General features: G+C 46.9%; 1 protein-coding gene across 1 annotated transcript; it reads right to left on the reverse strand.

Annotated features, from left to right (window-relative positions):
- Positions 1-1970: 1970 nt before the first annotated feature.
- On the reverse strand, positions 1971-9671 carry LOC133423726 (uncharacterized protein K02A2.6-like). The gene is made up of 3 exons (XM_061714040.1): positions 8894-9671; positions 4527-4743; positions 1971-2643 (listed from the first exon to the last, which is right to left on the reverse strand). The coding sequence occupies exons 1-3, from the start codon at positions 9669-9671 to the stop codon at positions 1971-1973; spliced, it is 1668 nt and encodes a 555-aa protein (XP_061570024.1).
- Positions 9672-12601: the final 2930 nt, after the last annotated feature.

A 12601-nucleotide genomic window follows, 5' to 3' on the forward strand; every position in this document is an offset into this window, starting at 1 on the left:
CCCGGGAGGACCTCAGAGTCGAGCCGCTACTCCTTCACATTGAGAGGAGTCAGCTGAGGTGGCTTGGGCACCTCAAAGTTTAAGGTTCAAGGTTCACTTTATTGTCATTCCAAAAGTCCAAGTACAAGTGGAACGAAATTTCGTTGCCACTGGCTCAAAGCAAGCAAAAAAACAATTAAAACACTAAAAACTCTAAACACTAAAAGATAAGGACACTAGGCTAAAAACTAAAACGCTGCATACTCAAAAGTGCATAACAATGCTCTGTGCAGTACTGTATACAGTCGACGGAAGACAGGGAACGGGTTCTGTTTATTTAAAAGTCTTATGGAGTGGGGGAAAAAACTGTCATGGAGCCTGGCTGTTCTGCAGCTGTCGCTCAGAAACCTTCTGCCTGAGGGCAGGAGGGTGAACCTTCCATGGTCAGGAGGGGTGGGATCTGCCAGGATCTTGTTTGCCCTTGATAGGCAACGACTGTGTGCAATGTCCTCGATGGATGTGAGGGAAGTGCAGCATCCACCACTGGCAGGGCTTTTCCATTGGCGGCCGTACAGCTTTCATGCCAGATGGAGATGCAGTTGGTCGGTATGCTCTCGATCGTGCCCCTGTAGAAGGTGGTGAGGATGGGCGGTGGTAGGTGAGCTCTCCTCAGCCCACGTAGGAAGTGCAGCCTCTGGTTGGCTTTCTTTGACAGTGAGGCTGTATGTGTGGACCAGAACAAGTCACTGGAAATTTCAACCCCCAGAAACTTTGTACTCTGGGAGAGTACTCTACTCTTGTAATAGTACTTGTACTCTTTGTAATCTGTATCGGATCCTCCTGGACACCTCCCTAGGGAGGAGTTCCAGGCATGTCCCTCCTCCCTAGGGAGGTGTTCCAGGTATTATGTCAGTGGGGTTCGCCTTTAGATCACCAACCGAGGAATAACCACGAACAGATGACTATATCAGTGCACGTCATTTGTTTACTGATTCACTCATTCACGGTGTACACATTTATAGGCTTGGCACCGCCAGAGGGCACAGCGGCCACCTGTGGGTTGGCATAGTAAATGCAGCTCCCATACATGACATCTCCTCCCCACTTAATGTTGTTGTACCCACCCCCAAGATAAAGCGATACATGATACACAAGCACCATTTTTTTTTCTTTCTTTCTTCTTTTTTTTTTTTTTAACATACTAGCCTTGAGGCTGGGAGTCGACGGTCCCAAACCCCTGAGTCAGTCAAGGGATTATTCTGCCCTTTTGGTGAGACATGACTCTCTAACCTACCACATAAAAGTCTCTTATTTAAAAGTGTCCAAGTGTCCAAAATATTGTCTCTGAAGGCATCTTAACCAAAGTTCATGGGACATAACGATCAGGTGCCTTAACAGTACGAGAAGGATATCTCTTACCAGTCTCTGGAAGTGATGTGGTGTTTCCCTCTGGGGTTACCTGGGGTGGTGGGGCGGGGTCACTCACAGGAACCGGAGCAGCTGGTTCTGGAACGGTGCTGTTCAGCACAGGCAGGTCTGCTGAGATGGATGACGATGCAGCTCCGTCGTCGTCTGTTGGAGTATCCAATTCAGCATACCTGGCCAGCATCTGGTCCGCGTGTCTACTCCAGCTTTGCGATGCGCCGATGTCGACGGTGTAGGATACAGGACCAGTCTCAGCTTTGATGACTCCTGGTGTCCACTTGTTCTCTCCTCTCCCGTAATCCCGAATGAGGACTGGGTCTCCAACCTTGAACGTTCTGGCTTTTGCATGCATGTCTCGATAAGCACACTGGGCCTCCTGTGCTTTTTCTACCACTGATGTCACACTGGGCTTCAGCAGGTCGAGTCGAGATCGCAGCTTGCGATGCATGAAGAGCATGGCGGGGGTCTCCCTCGTTGTGGAGTGGGGAGTGTTGCGGTACATGAGTAGGAAGGCATCCAATCTGTGTTGTATCGACGTGGTTCCAGTGGAGCGTTTCAGTCACTGCTTAAATGTGCTTTACTCCGTTACCTTTCATGAAGCTGTCAAACTCATGTGAGGTAAACTGGGGGCCATTGTCACTCACCAGCACCTCAGGGAGCCCATAGCGACTGAATAGCCCTCGGAGCACCTGGATGGTCTTGGTTGTTGTCGTGGAAGTCATGAGATGCACTTCAGGCCATTTAGAATGGGCGTCTACAACTACCATGAACATTTGGCCCTGAAACGGTCCGGCAAAGTCAACATGGATTCTCTGCCATGGGGATCCCGGCCAGGTCCATGGATGAAGCGGTGCTGGTCCCGGTGCTTTCTGTGTAAGTTGACAGGATTGGCAGGTTTTTGAGACTTGTTCTATTTGAGCATCAATTCCGGGCCACCACATGTAACTGCGGGCGACAGCTTTCATTTTGACAACACCTGCATGTCCAGTATGCAGTTCAGACAGCACTCGTGATCTCAGTTTTGAGGGAATGATAACACGCACACCCCACATAAGGCAACCTTGCTGGAGTGTCAACTCACCCTTCCGGCTGATGAATGGTGACAATGTGCTGGCTGCATCCTGGACCCTTGGAAATCGACCTGTGGAGACCATGTCCAGGACTTGGGCAAGGACAGGGTCACCCCTGCTCTCTCTGCAGATTTCTTGGCTGTTCACAGGTGTTGTGCAACTCAGGTAGCTTGGCTGTCCAGTTATCGAAGAGTTATTAATAATTGTATTCAAGAATTATTAATAATTAATAAAGTCGACTATTTATCAAATTGAATGACCAATATGATAAATAAAATCCTCTGAGCTCTGTCAAACAAATCAATTGTGACCAAAATGCATGAAATAACAAAAACCACTCATTAAAAATCAATCAGAATTTATTTACATATAGGTGTCAAAAGATGGTAACGTAACACCCCAAATAAGTCCTGATGGCACACTACGTAAACAGGGACAGAAATTATACAATGCAAAAGTTCTGGTCATCCGTGTGGGGTGTGACTAGTGTGTGTGTGTGTGTGTGTGTGTGTGTGTGTGTGTGTGTGTGTGTGTGTGTGTGTGTGTGTGTGTGTGTGTGTGTGTGTGTGTGTGTGTGTGTGTGTGTGTGTGTGTGTGTGTTGGATATCAACCACCATAAACACCACTATGACGGGATCAGCAGTCCAGCTCACAGCGTAAACTAACTTTTAAAGTGTATTACTAAGTTTTCTCTGCCCAGACACCAAAAACAGCCTCTTACGTGAATCTTTGCATTTGAAGAAAAAAAAGGGTGGTCAGTCAGCGTTCCTCGGGGAACAGCTGGGTGTTTACGCTCAGCAGGCGATCCTGATAAAGCGGCTATCACTCCCTCCTGTGTCCTTGCTGCGGCTGAGGGGATAGCGGCTGGATGATGGGATAGCAGCTGGGCACAGCACTTGGCTTCCTTCAACTTCGGATCAGCGTTGCGTTCACGTCGAGGCAATGCAGGGTCCCTAGTTCGGCTTTCTGGGCTCGGAACTGCGTGGGTCGCTCGTGCAGCGCTGCAAAACGGACACTCCTTCGTTCACGAAGGAGAAAGCCGGCCCTTGGCTGGCTCCCTGGTGCTACAGCAGAGACCTGTGGGTGAGAAGGAAGAAGCAGAAAAGGGGAGAAGACCCGGAGAGAGGGGGGCCTTCTCTTTTATAGCTGCGCACAGGAAGTTGACTCCTTCCTGCAGCTTGAATTCCTTGTCCAATCAAAGTGTGGTGCCTTATCACCAAGAGGGTCACATATGCAAATCCTGGTGTCCATGGGGTTTTTCCGTTGTTCTCCAGACCACGCTGGAGGTGTCGTAAACTCACCATGAGGCAGGGATCATGAAACTTTAGGTTGGCTTCGGCCCTTTGCTGGTCCAAGAGAAATGTTCACCCACTCACATATGTCATGAATTCATAATCATATGGACGGTAGTCCAACACAGGTAAGGCTTCCAGGTGTTTAATGTGAAAACTGTCCACAGCACTCTTTCTCTCTCTTGGTGATGTTGGTAAAGGAAGACGTGAAAGCCCATCAGCATTGCAATGACGAGCAGCCTCTCTGTATTGTATGGTGTAGTTATGGGCTGATAACAAGAGAGCCCACCGCTGCATTCTAGCAGCAGCCATGGATGGTGTTGCTTTGCACGGGCTCAGAATTGTGGTCAACGGGCGATGGTCTGTAAGGAGTGTAAACTGTCTACCATAGAGATAGTGATGGAATTTACAAACTCCAAATATAATGCCAAGAGCTTCACGCTCAATTTGGGCATAATTTCTTTCTGCCTTATTCAGAGTCCTTGATGCAAAAGCTATAGGCCTCTCTTGTCCATTCGGGAGGATGTGTGAGATGACGCTGCCAACGCCATAAGGTGGTGCGTCACACGCCAGCCGAATGGGAAGTTGTGGGTCATAATGGGTTAACACACTTTGAGAAAGTAGCTGCTCTTTTGCCTCTTTAAAAGATGCTACACATTCAGATGTCCATTTCCATTGCTTCCCCTTGCACAGCAGAGCATTCAATGGGCTTAGGATAGATGACAGGTTGGGGATAAATCTGCTGTAATAATTGATTAACCCCAAGAAAGAACGTAACTGACTCACGTCTGTTGGTGCAGGAGCCTCCACGATTGCTCTGACTTTCTCAGGTGCCTTGTGTAGACCCTGAGCATCGATGACGTGACCCAGATATTCCAGTGAATCCTTGAAAAATTTGCATTTTTCCTTCTGCACTCGTAAGCCGAATTCTTCCAAGCGCCCAAGGACAGCATCTAGTAAGGGAAGCGTCTGAAAATCTGGGAACTAAATCGTTACCAAGAAATCTCTTCACCAATGTGTTTCTAAAGGTGTCTAATAACATGTCCTAAAAAGTTGAAATTCAACTCCTAGGGGAAACCTCGTAAAAAACTGCACAAAGTCGGGGTACCAATAACCGATTTTCGAAAATTTGAAAATGTTTAATTTAAACTTAAACTTTAAACTTTATTTATTTGTATAGCGCCATATCATACAATATAAAATGCAACACATGGTGCTTTACATGCAGAATAAAATAACAATAAAAAACACAATTTAAAACATTCCATACGACCCCACCCCCCACGCGTACACACACACTCACTCACACTCATATACATGTGCACACACTCACACGCCCACACCCACACACACACACACAATAAGTGGACTGGTGACATGGCTTAGCACTAACGATCCAGGTGAGGAAAACACTACCTATGGGTGGCCGTCCACACTGAGAAGCTCCACCGACCACGACCACCAGAAGCATCGCCACAGAGACCCCCCCAACCCGGACAGACCGGGGCAGACCCCACACAGAAGGTGGAGCCCTCCCCCAGCTACCCAGGCCTGAGGGATCCCCATGACGACACCCCCATGGGCGGAGCAGGCACACCTCCCAGTGTGAACGACCCCCCTGAGAATTTGGCCTTAATTAGCTTATGAGGGGTCAAACTAGGGTTTTTTTTATGATTCTGAGTTCATTTACAGCATTTGTTTTTCACTACAACCATTCCTTAGTGGAAAAACTGCCACACTGCCTTTTTTTGCATTTACATAAGATTGCATTTATTACAATTCGTTTCACTTTAGTCAGAGCAAACAGTGATCCCCCTTGTGGAAAGCTTTATGAGTCAATGTCTGAGTATTCCTCATCAATGCCATCATCATGAATAGCATTCTTGCAGGTAATGTCTTGACAGACTCCACAAGCTGAGATGCACTTGACGCTATTCTTCTTGCAGCTGCATCGCCGGTTGCTGCAATCTCCATGGCAATTGCAGCTTGTGAACTGGAGTAGCTCTTCAGGAGCCATGTGGTCTAGAGTTGGAACTGGCTCATAACCATGAACACCTGTTGTCCATCCATAGTCACTGGGGTCCAGAGACATGCTCTGTAGAAGGAGCCAGTCCGTAGTCTGCAGTCTGTAGGTAATTCATTCATGGATTCATTCATGGAGCGAATGCTGTGCTGCTGCACCCTCTGTTGGAGGTAGAGTCTCCGGTTTGATCAGCCCAGCCGCTGCCTTACGTGAGAAGATCGTATCGAAGTTGTATCGAACTTCACCCAGAGTAGTACCTGGTCCATGGTAGATGTAGTGGAAGATCGCAGTACCAGCCTCAATCACTGCATCCAGTTTCCAGTTCCTTCATCAGTTGACAGTACAGCCGTGCACCTTTGGCATACTCCCAGGGAACGGTGTTGGCACCATTTCTATTCACCCTCTACACATCAGTTTTTCAGGTCAACTCAAACAAATGCCACCTAGAAAAGTTCTCCGACGACTCCGGGAAGAGGAGTACAGGGACCTGGTGGAGAACTTTGTGGGACAGTGTGACACCGACCATCCCCAGCTTAACACCACCAAGACAAAGGAGATGGTGGTGGATTTTGGGAGGAGTAAGAGGATTCCCACCTCCATTTCCATCCGGGGGGTGGAGGTGGAGAGGGTGGACACCTATAAATATCTGGGAGTACAAATGAACAATAAACTGGACTGGACTGATAACACTGAGTCTCTACAAGAAGGGGCAGAGCCGGCTATTCTTCTTAAGGAGGCTACGGTCTTTTAATGTCTGTAGCTACTACTTCTATTTTATCAGACCATCGTTGCCAGTGCCCTCTTTTTTGCGGTGGCATGTTGGGGGGGCAGCGTCAGCGCGGCAGGGGCAGCCAAGATCAATAAGCTGGTGAAGAAGGCTGGCTCTGTAGTGGGAGCAGGCTGGACAGTCTGGAGGTGGTGGCAGAACAAAGGACAAGGAGGAAGCTGCAGCCATCATGGACAATCCCACCCACCCCCTAAATGGTGAACTGATGAGGATGAGGAGAACCTTCAGCCACAGCCTTGCCCCCCCCCCCCCCCCGCCAGAGCACCAAGCGTTTTGGCCAGTCATTTGTGCCTGTGGCCATTAGGCTCCACAGCCAGGCGTTGCCAACGGACCACGGCAGACAGGGGATCTGAGGACTTGTGTTTTTGCACACTTGCACTTTTTGCACACTACTTGCTCTTGCACATGTACTGGACTTTTATTCTTTTTTAACTGTTTTTTATTTAACAACTAATCTACTCTGCTTTTTAACTTAACTTAACTTTCGTTTTAACTTATTTTAACTCTTCTTAACTGTTCTGTTGCTGGCTGACAAACCGAATCTCCCTATGGGGACAATAAAGGTTTTTTTTTTTGTTTGTTTTTTTTTACTGATGATGGCCTGCACCTGCAAAGATGTCCAGCATTCAGGTAGCAATGCAGGACAGGTGCCCATCGTGGGCTGCAAGCCGCTCAGTTCGGATGAACATCTTAATAACATTTACCATGTGGTGGTACTGCACCCATAGTGCAGGTGTCCGTCCTCCTTCGGCGAGTCTTCTGAAGGTTTCTTCAAATCTCTGCTCAAACAATACCACCACTGGATCTGTGTGACTGGCTCCCATCTTCCCATCAGCAACCATCTCCATGAAGGTCCTCATTCCAACAAGCTCCTCCTCAGTGAAGGCATGTTTCATGATGTGCTGATACATGGCTGCATTAATGAGGAGGTGAGCACGGATTGTCTTGTCAAAACACCCTCCATCCAGGATGTGGCTGGCTGTCGTACTCCCCGGATAAATCAGGCGGGTCAGCTCTAGTAGTCCAGAATCCTCCATGACGTTACCAATGGATCCAAGGTAGGACTTCAGCAGATGAAACCTGCCCTACCTCGGAATGATGGGTAGATTGGCCTGCTTAATAATATCCACAGCCTTCAGCCAAATCGGAAGATCGAACATCACTACAGTGACCTTGCCTGCAGAGAGCCAGATGCACTCTTTGAGAGTGGTGAAGATGGTGTTGTGGTCATTAGGGTCACCATCGATGACTGGGAGGAAATCAATCTGCATGCTCTGCTTGACATTATCTGAATGGATACTCTTCATCCAGCCATTCCAGTTGGTGTGTGGGAAGTCAGAATCCTGAGCTTTGATCACCCACCCTGCTGCCCAGAGTACTTCACCCGGTGTGAGGAATGGCTGGCTATGTATCAAAGAGGAGGAGAGTTCAGCAATGGGAAGAAACGTGATGGAGTTTATTCCCTTCTGTTTCATGTTCATGAATGGAAGAATATTCACTTCAGCTTGCTTCAGGAGCTTAGCTTCGGCAAGGGCCTTCAATTTTACCCTGTGGACAGGGGCTGTTGTCCGCGGATCTGGCAAAGATGGTGACGGAGAGGTTACTTTGATCCAACCCATGGAATGAAAGGGAGTGTTTCCATGAATAGAGACAATGTTTAAAAATTATATTGATATATCCTCAAATGCAATCTACTGCAACCTCATCATCGATCTGATCATCAAATTCTTCCACAATGGTATCAAGAGTGCCAGATGTATCTGGGTTGCCATTAATAATGACAGGGTTCCTGTCATTAAGGTAGCAGTATTTGTAGTTTTGTGTCTCTGAATAAGACTCAGTGTATCCCAGCCATCATTAAACACTGACTTGGCCTATTCATCATGTCAAACAATAAAGAATAAACTATTATCTTTTTTTACATATGCTATGTGTGAGTGGGGGGCATTGCCGGGATGAACGATGACCTGGAAAAGTGGGTGTGGCCGTTTTTCCACCAGGGAGTTGTCTTGGTGAAAAATAAATACTTGCAATGAACTCAGAACATTGAAAAACCCCTAGTTTGACCCCTCATAAGCTAATTAAGGCCAAATTAAGCATTTTCAAATTTTCGAAAATCGGTTATTGGTACCCCGACTTTGTGCAGTTTTTTACGAGGTTTCCCCCAGGAGTTGAATTTCAACTTTTTAGGACATGTTATTAAACACCTTTAGAAACACATTGGTGAAGAGATTTCTTGGTAACGATTTAGTTCCCAGATTTGCCAAATATCCCATAAAATGACCTTACTAATCCAGGTTCTTCAGATGCTGCGCACGATCCTGTCCACTGGCCAATATGTCGTCCAGATAACAGTGGACGTTCGGCAGACCCTGTAGGACTTGGTCCATGGCACGTTGGAATATGGCTGGTGCTGAGGTAACTCCAAATGGCAACCTGTTGTAAATGAACAGACCCTTGGATGTGGTTATTGTGAGGCATTTCCTGGAATTTTTCTCGATCACCATCTGCAAGTAGGCGTGAGACAAATCCAGTTTACTAAACTGCTGCCCTCCTGAAAGTGAAGCGAATAAATCTTCAATGCGTGGAATGGGATATTTCTCCACGCACAGGGCAGGATTAATTGTGACTTTAAAATCCCCACATATCCTTACATCTCCATTCTTTTTCACAACAGGCACAATGGGTGTTGCCCATTCACTGAATTTGACAGGGGATATGATTCCCTGGTCACACAGTCGTTCAATTTCAACCTCCACTTTTGGTCTAAGCGCATAGGGAACAACTCTCGCTTGGCAGAAACGTGGGACATAATCCGGCTTCAGCGCTATGGCTACTTCCATGCCTTTCAGGGTGCCCAACTCCTTCTTAAAAACCTCGGCATGTCTTTGTAGCACACCCTCTAGCGTCTCTTCACGGACTGTCTTTATCTCTCGCCAGTCAATTCGAATTTTTCGTAGCCACTCACGACCAAAGTGTGGGGGTGAACTTCCCTGCACTACATACAGTGGCAACTTGGCCCTCTGCTTGTTCTTCACGATGACAATGAAAACTCCCTCTGCTGGAATCACTTCGCCAGTGTATGTTTTCAGCATTACCTGAGTTGGGCGCAACTAAACACTACAAAACACTACAACACTAAAGTGAGCATCATACAGTTCTTTTGAAATCAGGGAAACAGCAGCGCCAGTGTCTAATTCAATTTCAATAATTTTGCTTTCAATCTTCGGATTTACACATATGTGTGACAAATTGCCTTGCTGAGACACCATATGCAAGCTTAACTCAGTGTTGGTGGTGCTACCATCACTACTAGTGTCTTTTACATCCAATTGGTGCACTCTGTTTTTCTTTTTAAACTTGTATTTCACTGGTTTGTCATTACTCACAGTCTCTTTGTTCCTGCACATTTTCGAGATGTGTCCCCTCTTCCCACATCCGTGACATTTTTGCAGCTTGTAAAAACAGTCACTTTCGTTGTGGTTCGTTTTCCCACAACGCAAACATTTAACGCGCCGCTTCTCGTTCAGTGAGAGGGCATTCACTTTCAGCGCATGACTCAGCTGATGCGTCTCGCGGGCAACTGTCTCCATTGACACAGCAAGTTCCACTGCTTTGGCAAAAGTCAGCTTGTCCTCCGTCAGCAATCTTTTCTGAATGGCTTCAATGTTCAGTCCACAAACGAGCCTGTCCCTCAATGCGTCCTGCAAGTGGGTGCCAAACTCGCAGTGTTCAGAAAGCCTTTTAATCACCGCTATGTATTGCGTCACGGATTCTCCCTCTTGCTGGTTACGTTTATGAAAGCGAAATCTTTCCGCGATCACAATTGGTTTCGGAGAAAAGTGGTTTCTCCAAACTTCTGTTAATTGAGCATATGTCTTAACCCCTGGTTTATCCGGAGCCACCAGGCTACGCAAAGGTCCATATGTTGACGCACCAATTACACTCAAGAAAACGGCAAGCTTCTTTTCGTCAGCAATTCCATTTGGCATAACAAAATGTTCAAACCTTTCCACGTAAGTTGTCCACTGCTCCAACGACTCGTCGAACGGGTTAATGTATCCAATAAATCCAGCCATGGCGTGCGATTAGCCAGCGTTACCAATCCGTCCGCTTGGCGAGCTGCACCTGTCCAAACTTTTCCGACCGGACCTCTTCCCCCTCCACTCGCACTCAATACCGCGGCGAAACTCTGGCAATCTAAAGTTATCCTCGTCGCCAATATTATGTCAGTGGGGTTCGCCTTTAGATCACCAACCGAGGAATAACCACGAACAGACGACTATATCAGTACACGTCATTTGTTTACTGATTCACTCATTCACGGTGTACAAATTTATAGGCTTGGCACCGCCAGAGGGCACAGCGCCCACCTGTGGGTTGGCATAGTAAATGCAGCTCCCATACATCACACCAGGCATGTCCCTCCTCCCTAGGGAGGAGTTCCAGGCATGTCCCTCCTCCCTAGGGAGGTGTTCCAGGCATGTCCCTCCTCCCTAGGGAGGTGTTCCAGGCACGTCCCTCCTCCCTAGGGAGGAGTTCCAGGCATGTCCCTCCTCCCTAGGGAGGTGTTCCAGGCATGTCCCTCCTCCCTAGGGAGGTGTTCCAGGCATGTCCCTCCTCCCTAGGGAGGTGTTTCAGGCATGTCCCACCAGGAGGAGACCCCGGGGAAGACCCAGGACACGCTGGAGAGACTATTGGCACTTTTATACTAGCACCTACTCAGCAGAGACTGTTGTTCAGAGAAAGACTTGGTTAACACTAGGGGTGTAACAATATATCGTGTCACGAAATTTGGAGATACAAAAACGACACGATACGTGTCGTGGAGGTGACAAACTGTATCACAATGGGTTATTAATATTAATATATTGTGTTTACTAGTAACATCCTATTGGTGCAGCGGGATCACGGGACAACCTCGACACGCGGACCAAAATCTGACTACGCTCAGCAGAAACTAGTACCGTTTTGCGGTCCCGATCACGGGACTCTTGGGAGGTTTTGAGCTCCGAACTTTTACATACAAGGTGAGCATGAATCAATCTTTTTTATGATGTAAAGATTGTGTCGTCCCTGACGGTGGGAGGATGAAACGATAACGGGGTTCACTTTACAGCCTCAGGCTGGAGCATGTGAAGCTCTGAGCTCTGGAACAAGATCAATAACAGCCATGTTGCATTTGGAGTTTGGGACTTTTAATAGTTTATTTATTTACTTTTATTTATTTATTTAATTTTAGTTGTTAAATTTCTGGAAAAGAAAAAAGTCAAGTCATACATGAGAGAAACTATTCAGTTTGTGGCTAAATATTTCTACTTGTATGAAACTGAAGATGCATAATGCCTGACATATACTTTTAGTTCAGTTTGTGGAAAATGGTTGTCCCTGCTTTCTCTTTAAAACTTAAACAGTTATAAAGCATTACAAACTGTAACAATAGGGCAAACGTTTTGTATTTTGTTTTGTATTTTGTGTCTTTCAAATAAAAGACAATTTTTTCCAGTCACATGTTCCTCATTCAAGGTTGTTAAAAAAATACTGCTATAATATCGTATCGTATCGTTATCGTGACCTCAATATGGTGTATCGTACCGTATCGAAAAAAACATTTGTTCAAGGAAAAATGCGGTTTTAGTGCAGCAGGAGGGTGTTCTTTATGGTTTAACAGACGACAACTCAACTCCACACCATCCTAGAAATGGACACAACCATTGGCTGTGTTTCTGTGGTTTCAGCTCCACAGATGCACCACTTCTTTTGTGCAAAATGCAAAGGGACAAAAATAATGTGGCGGTTCCCCAGAAGTATGTTGTGACTCTCCACCAGGTCCGTGCATTCGCCGTGCACAGCGGAGGTGCCTCCACAATACCGCTGTAACAGGCTCTATATCAAGAACAACAGAGTGCTGCCAAGTCATGACACTGATGCCCAGTGCAGGAAAGTCACTGGCGAGGAGAGCAACCTCCATCCTGAGATGTGCTGGATGGTTGCCGAGTCCCTGACACACAAAACTGCACACCGC

This window comes from Cololabis saira, chromosome 22 (assembly GCF_033807715.1).
Source record: "Cololabis saira isolate AMF1-May2022 chromosome 22, fColSai1.1, whole genome shotgun sequence".
Lineage (NCBI taxonomy): Eukaryota > Metazoa > Chordata > Actinopteri > Beloniformes > Belonidae > Cololabis > Cololabis saira.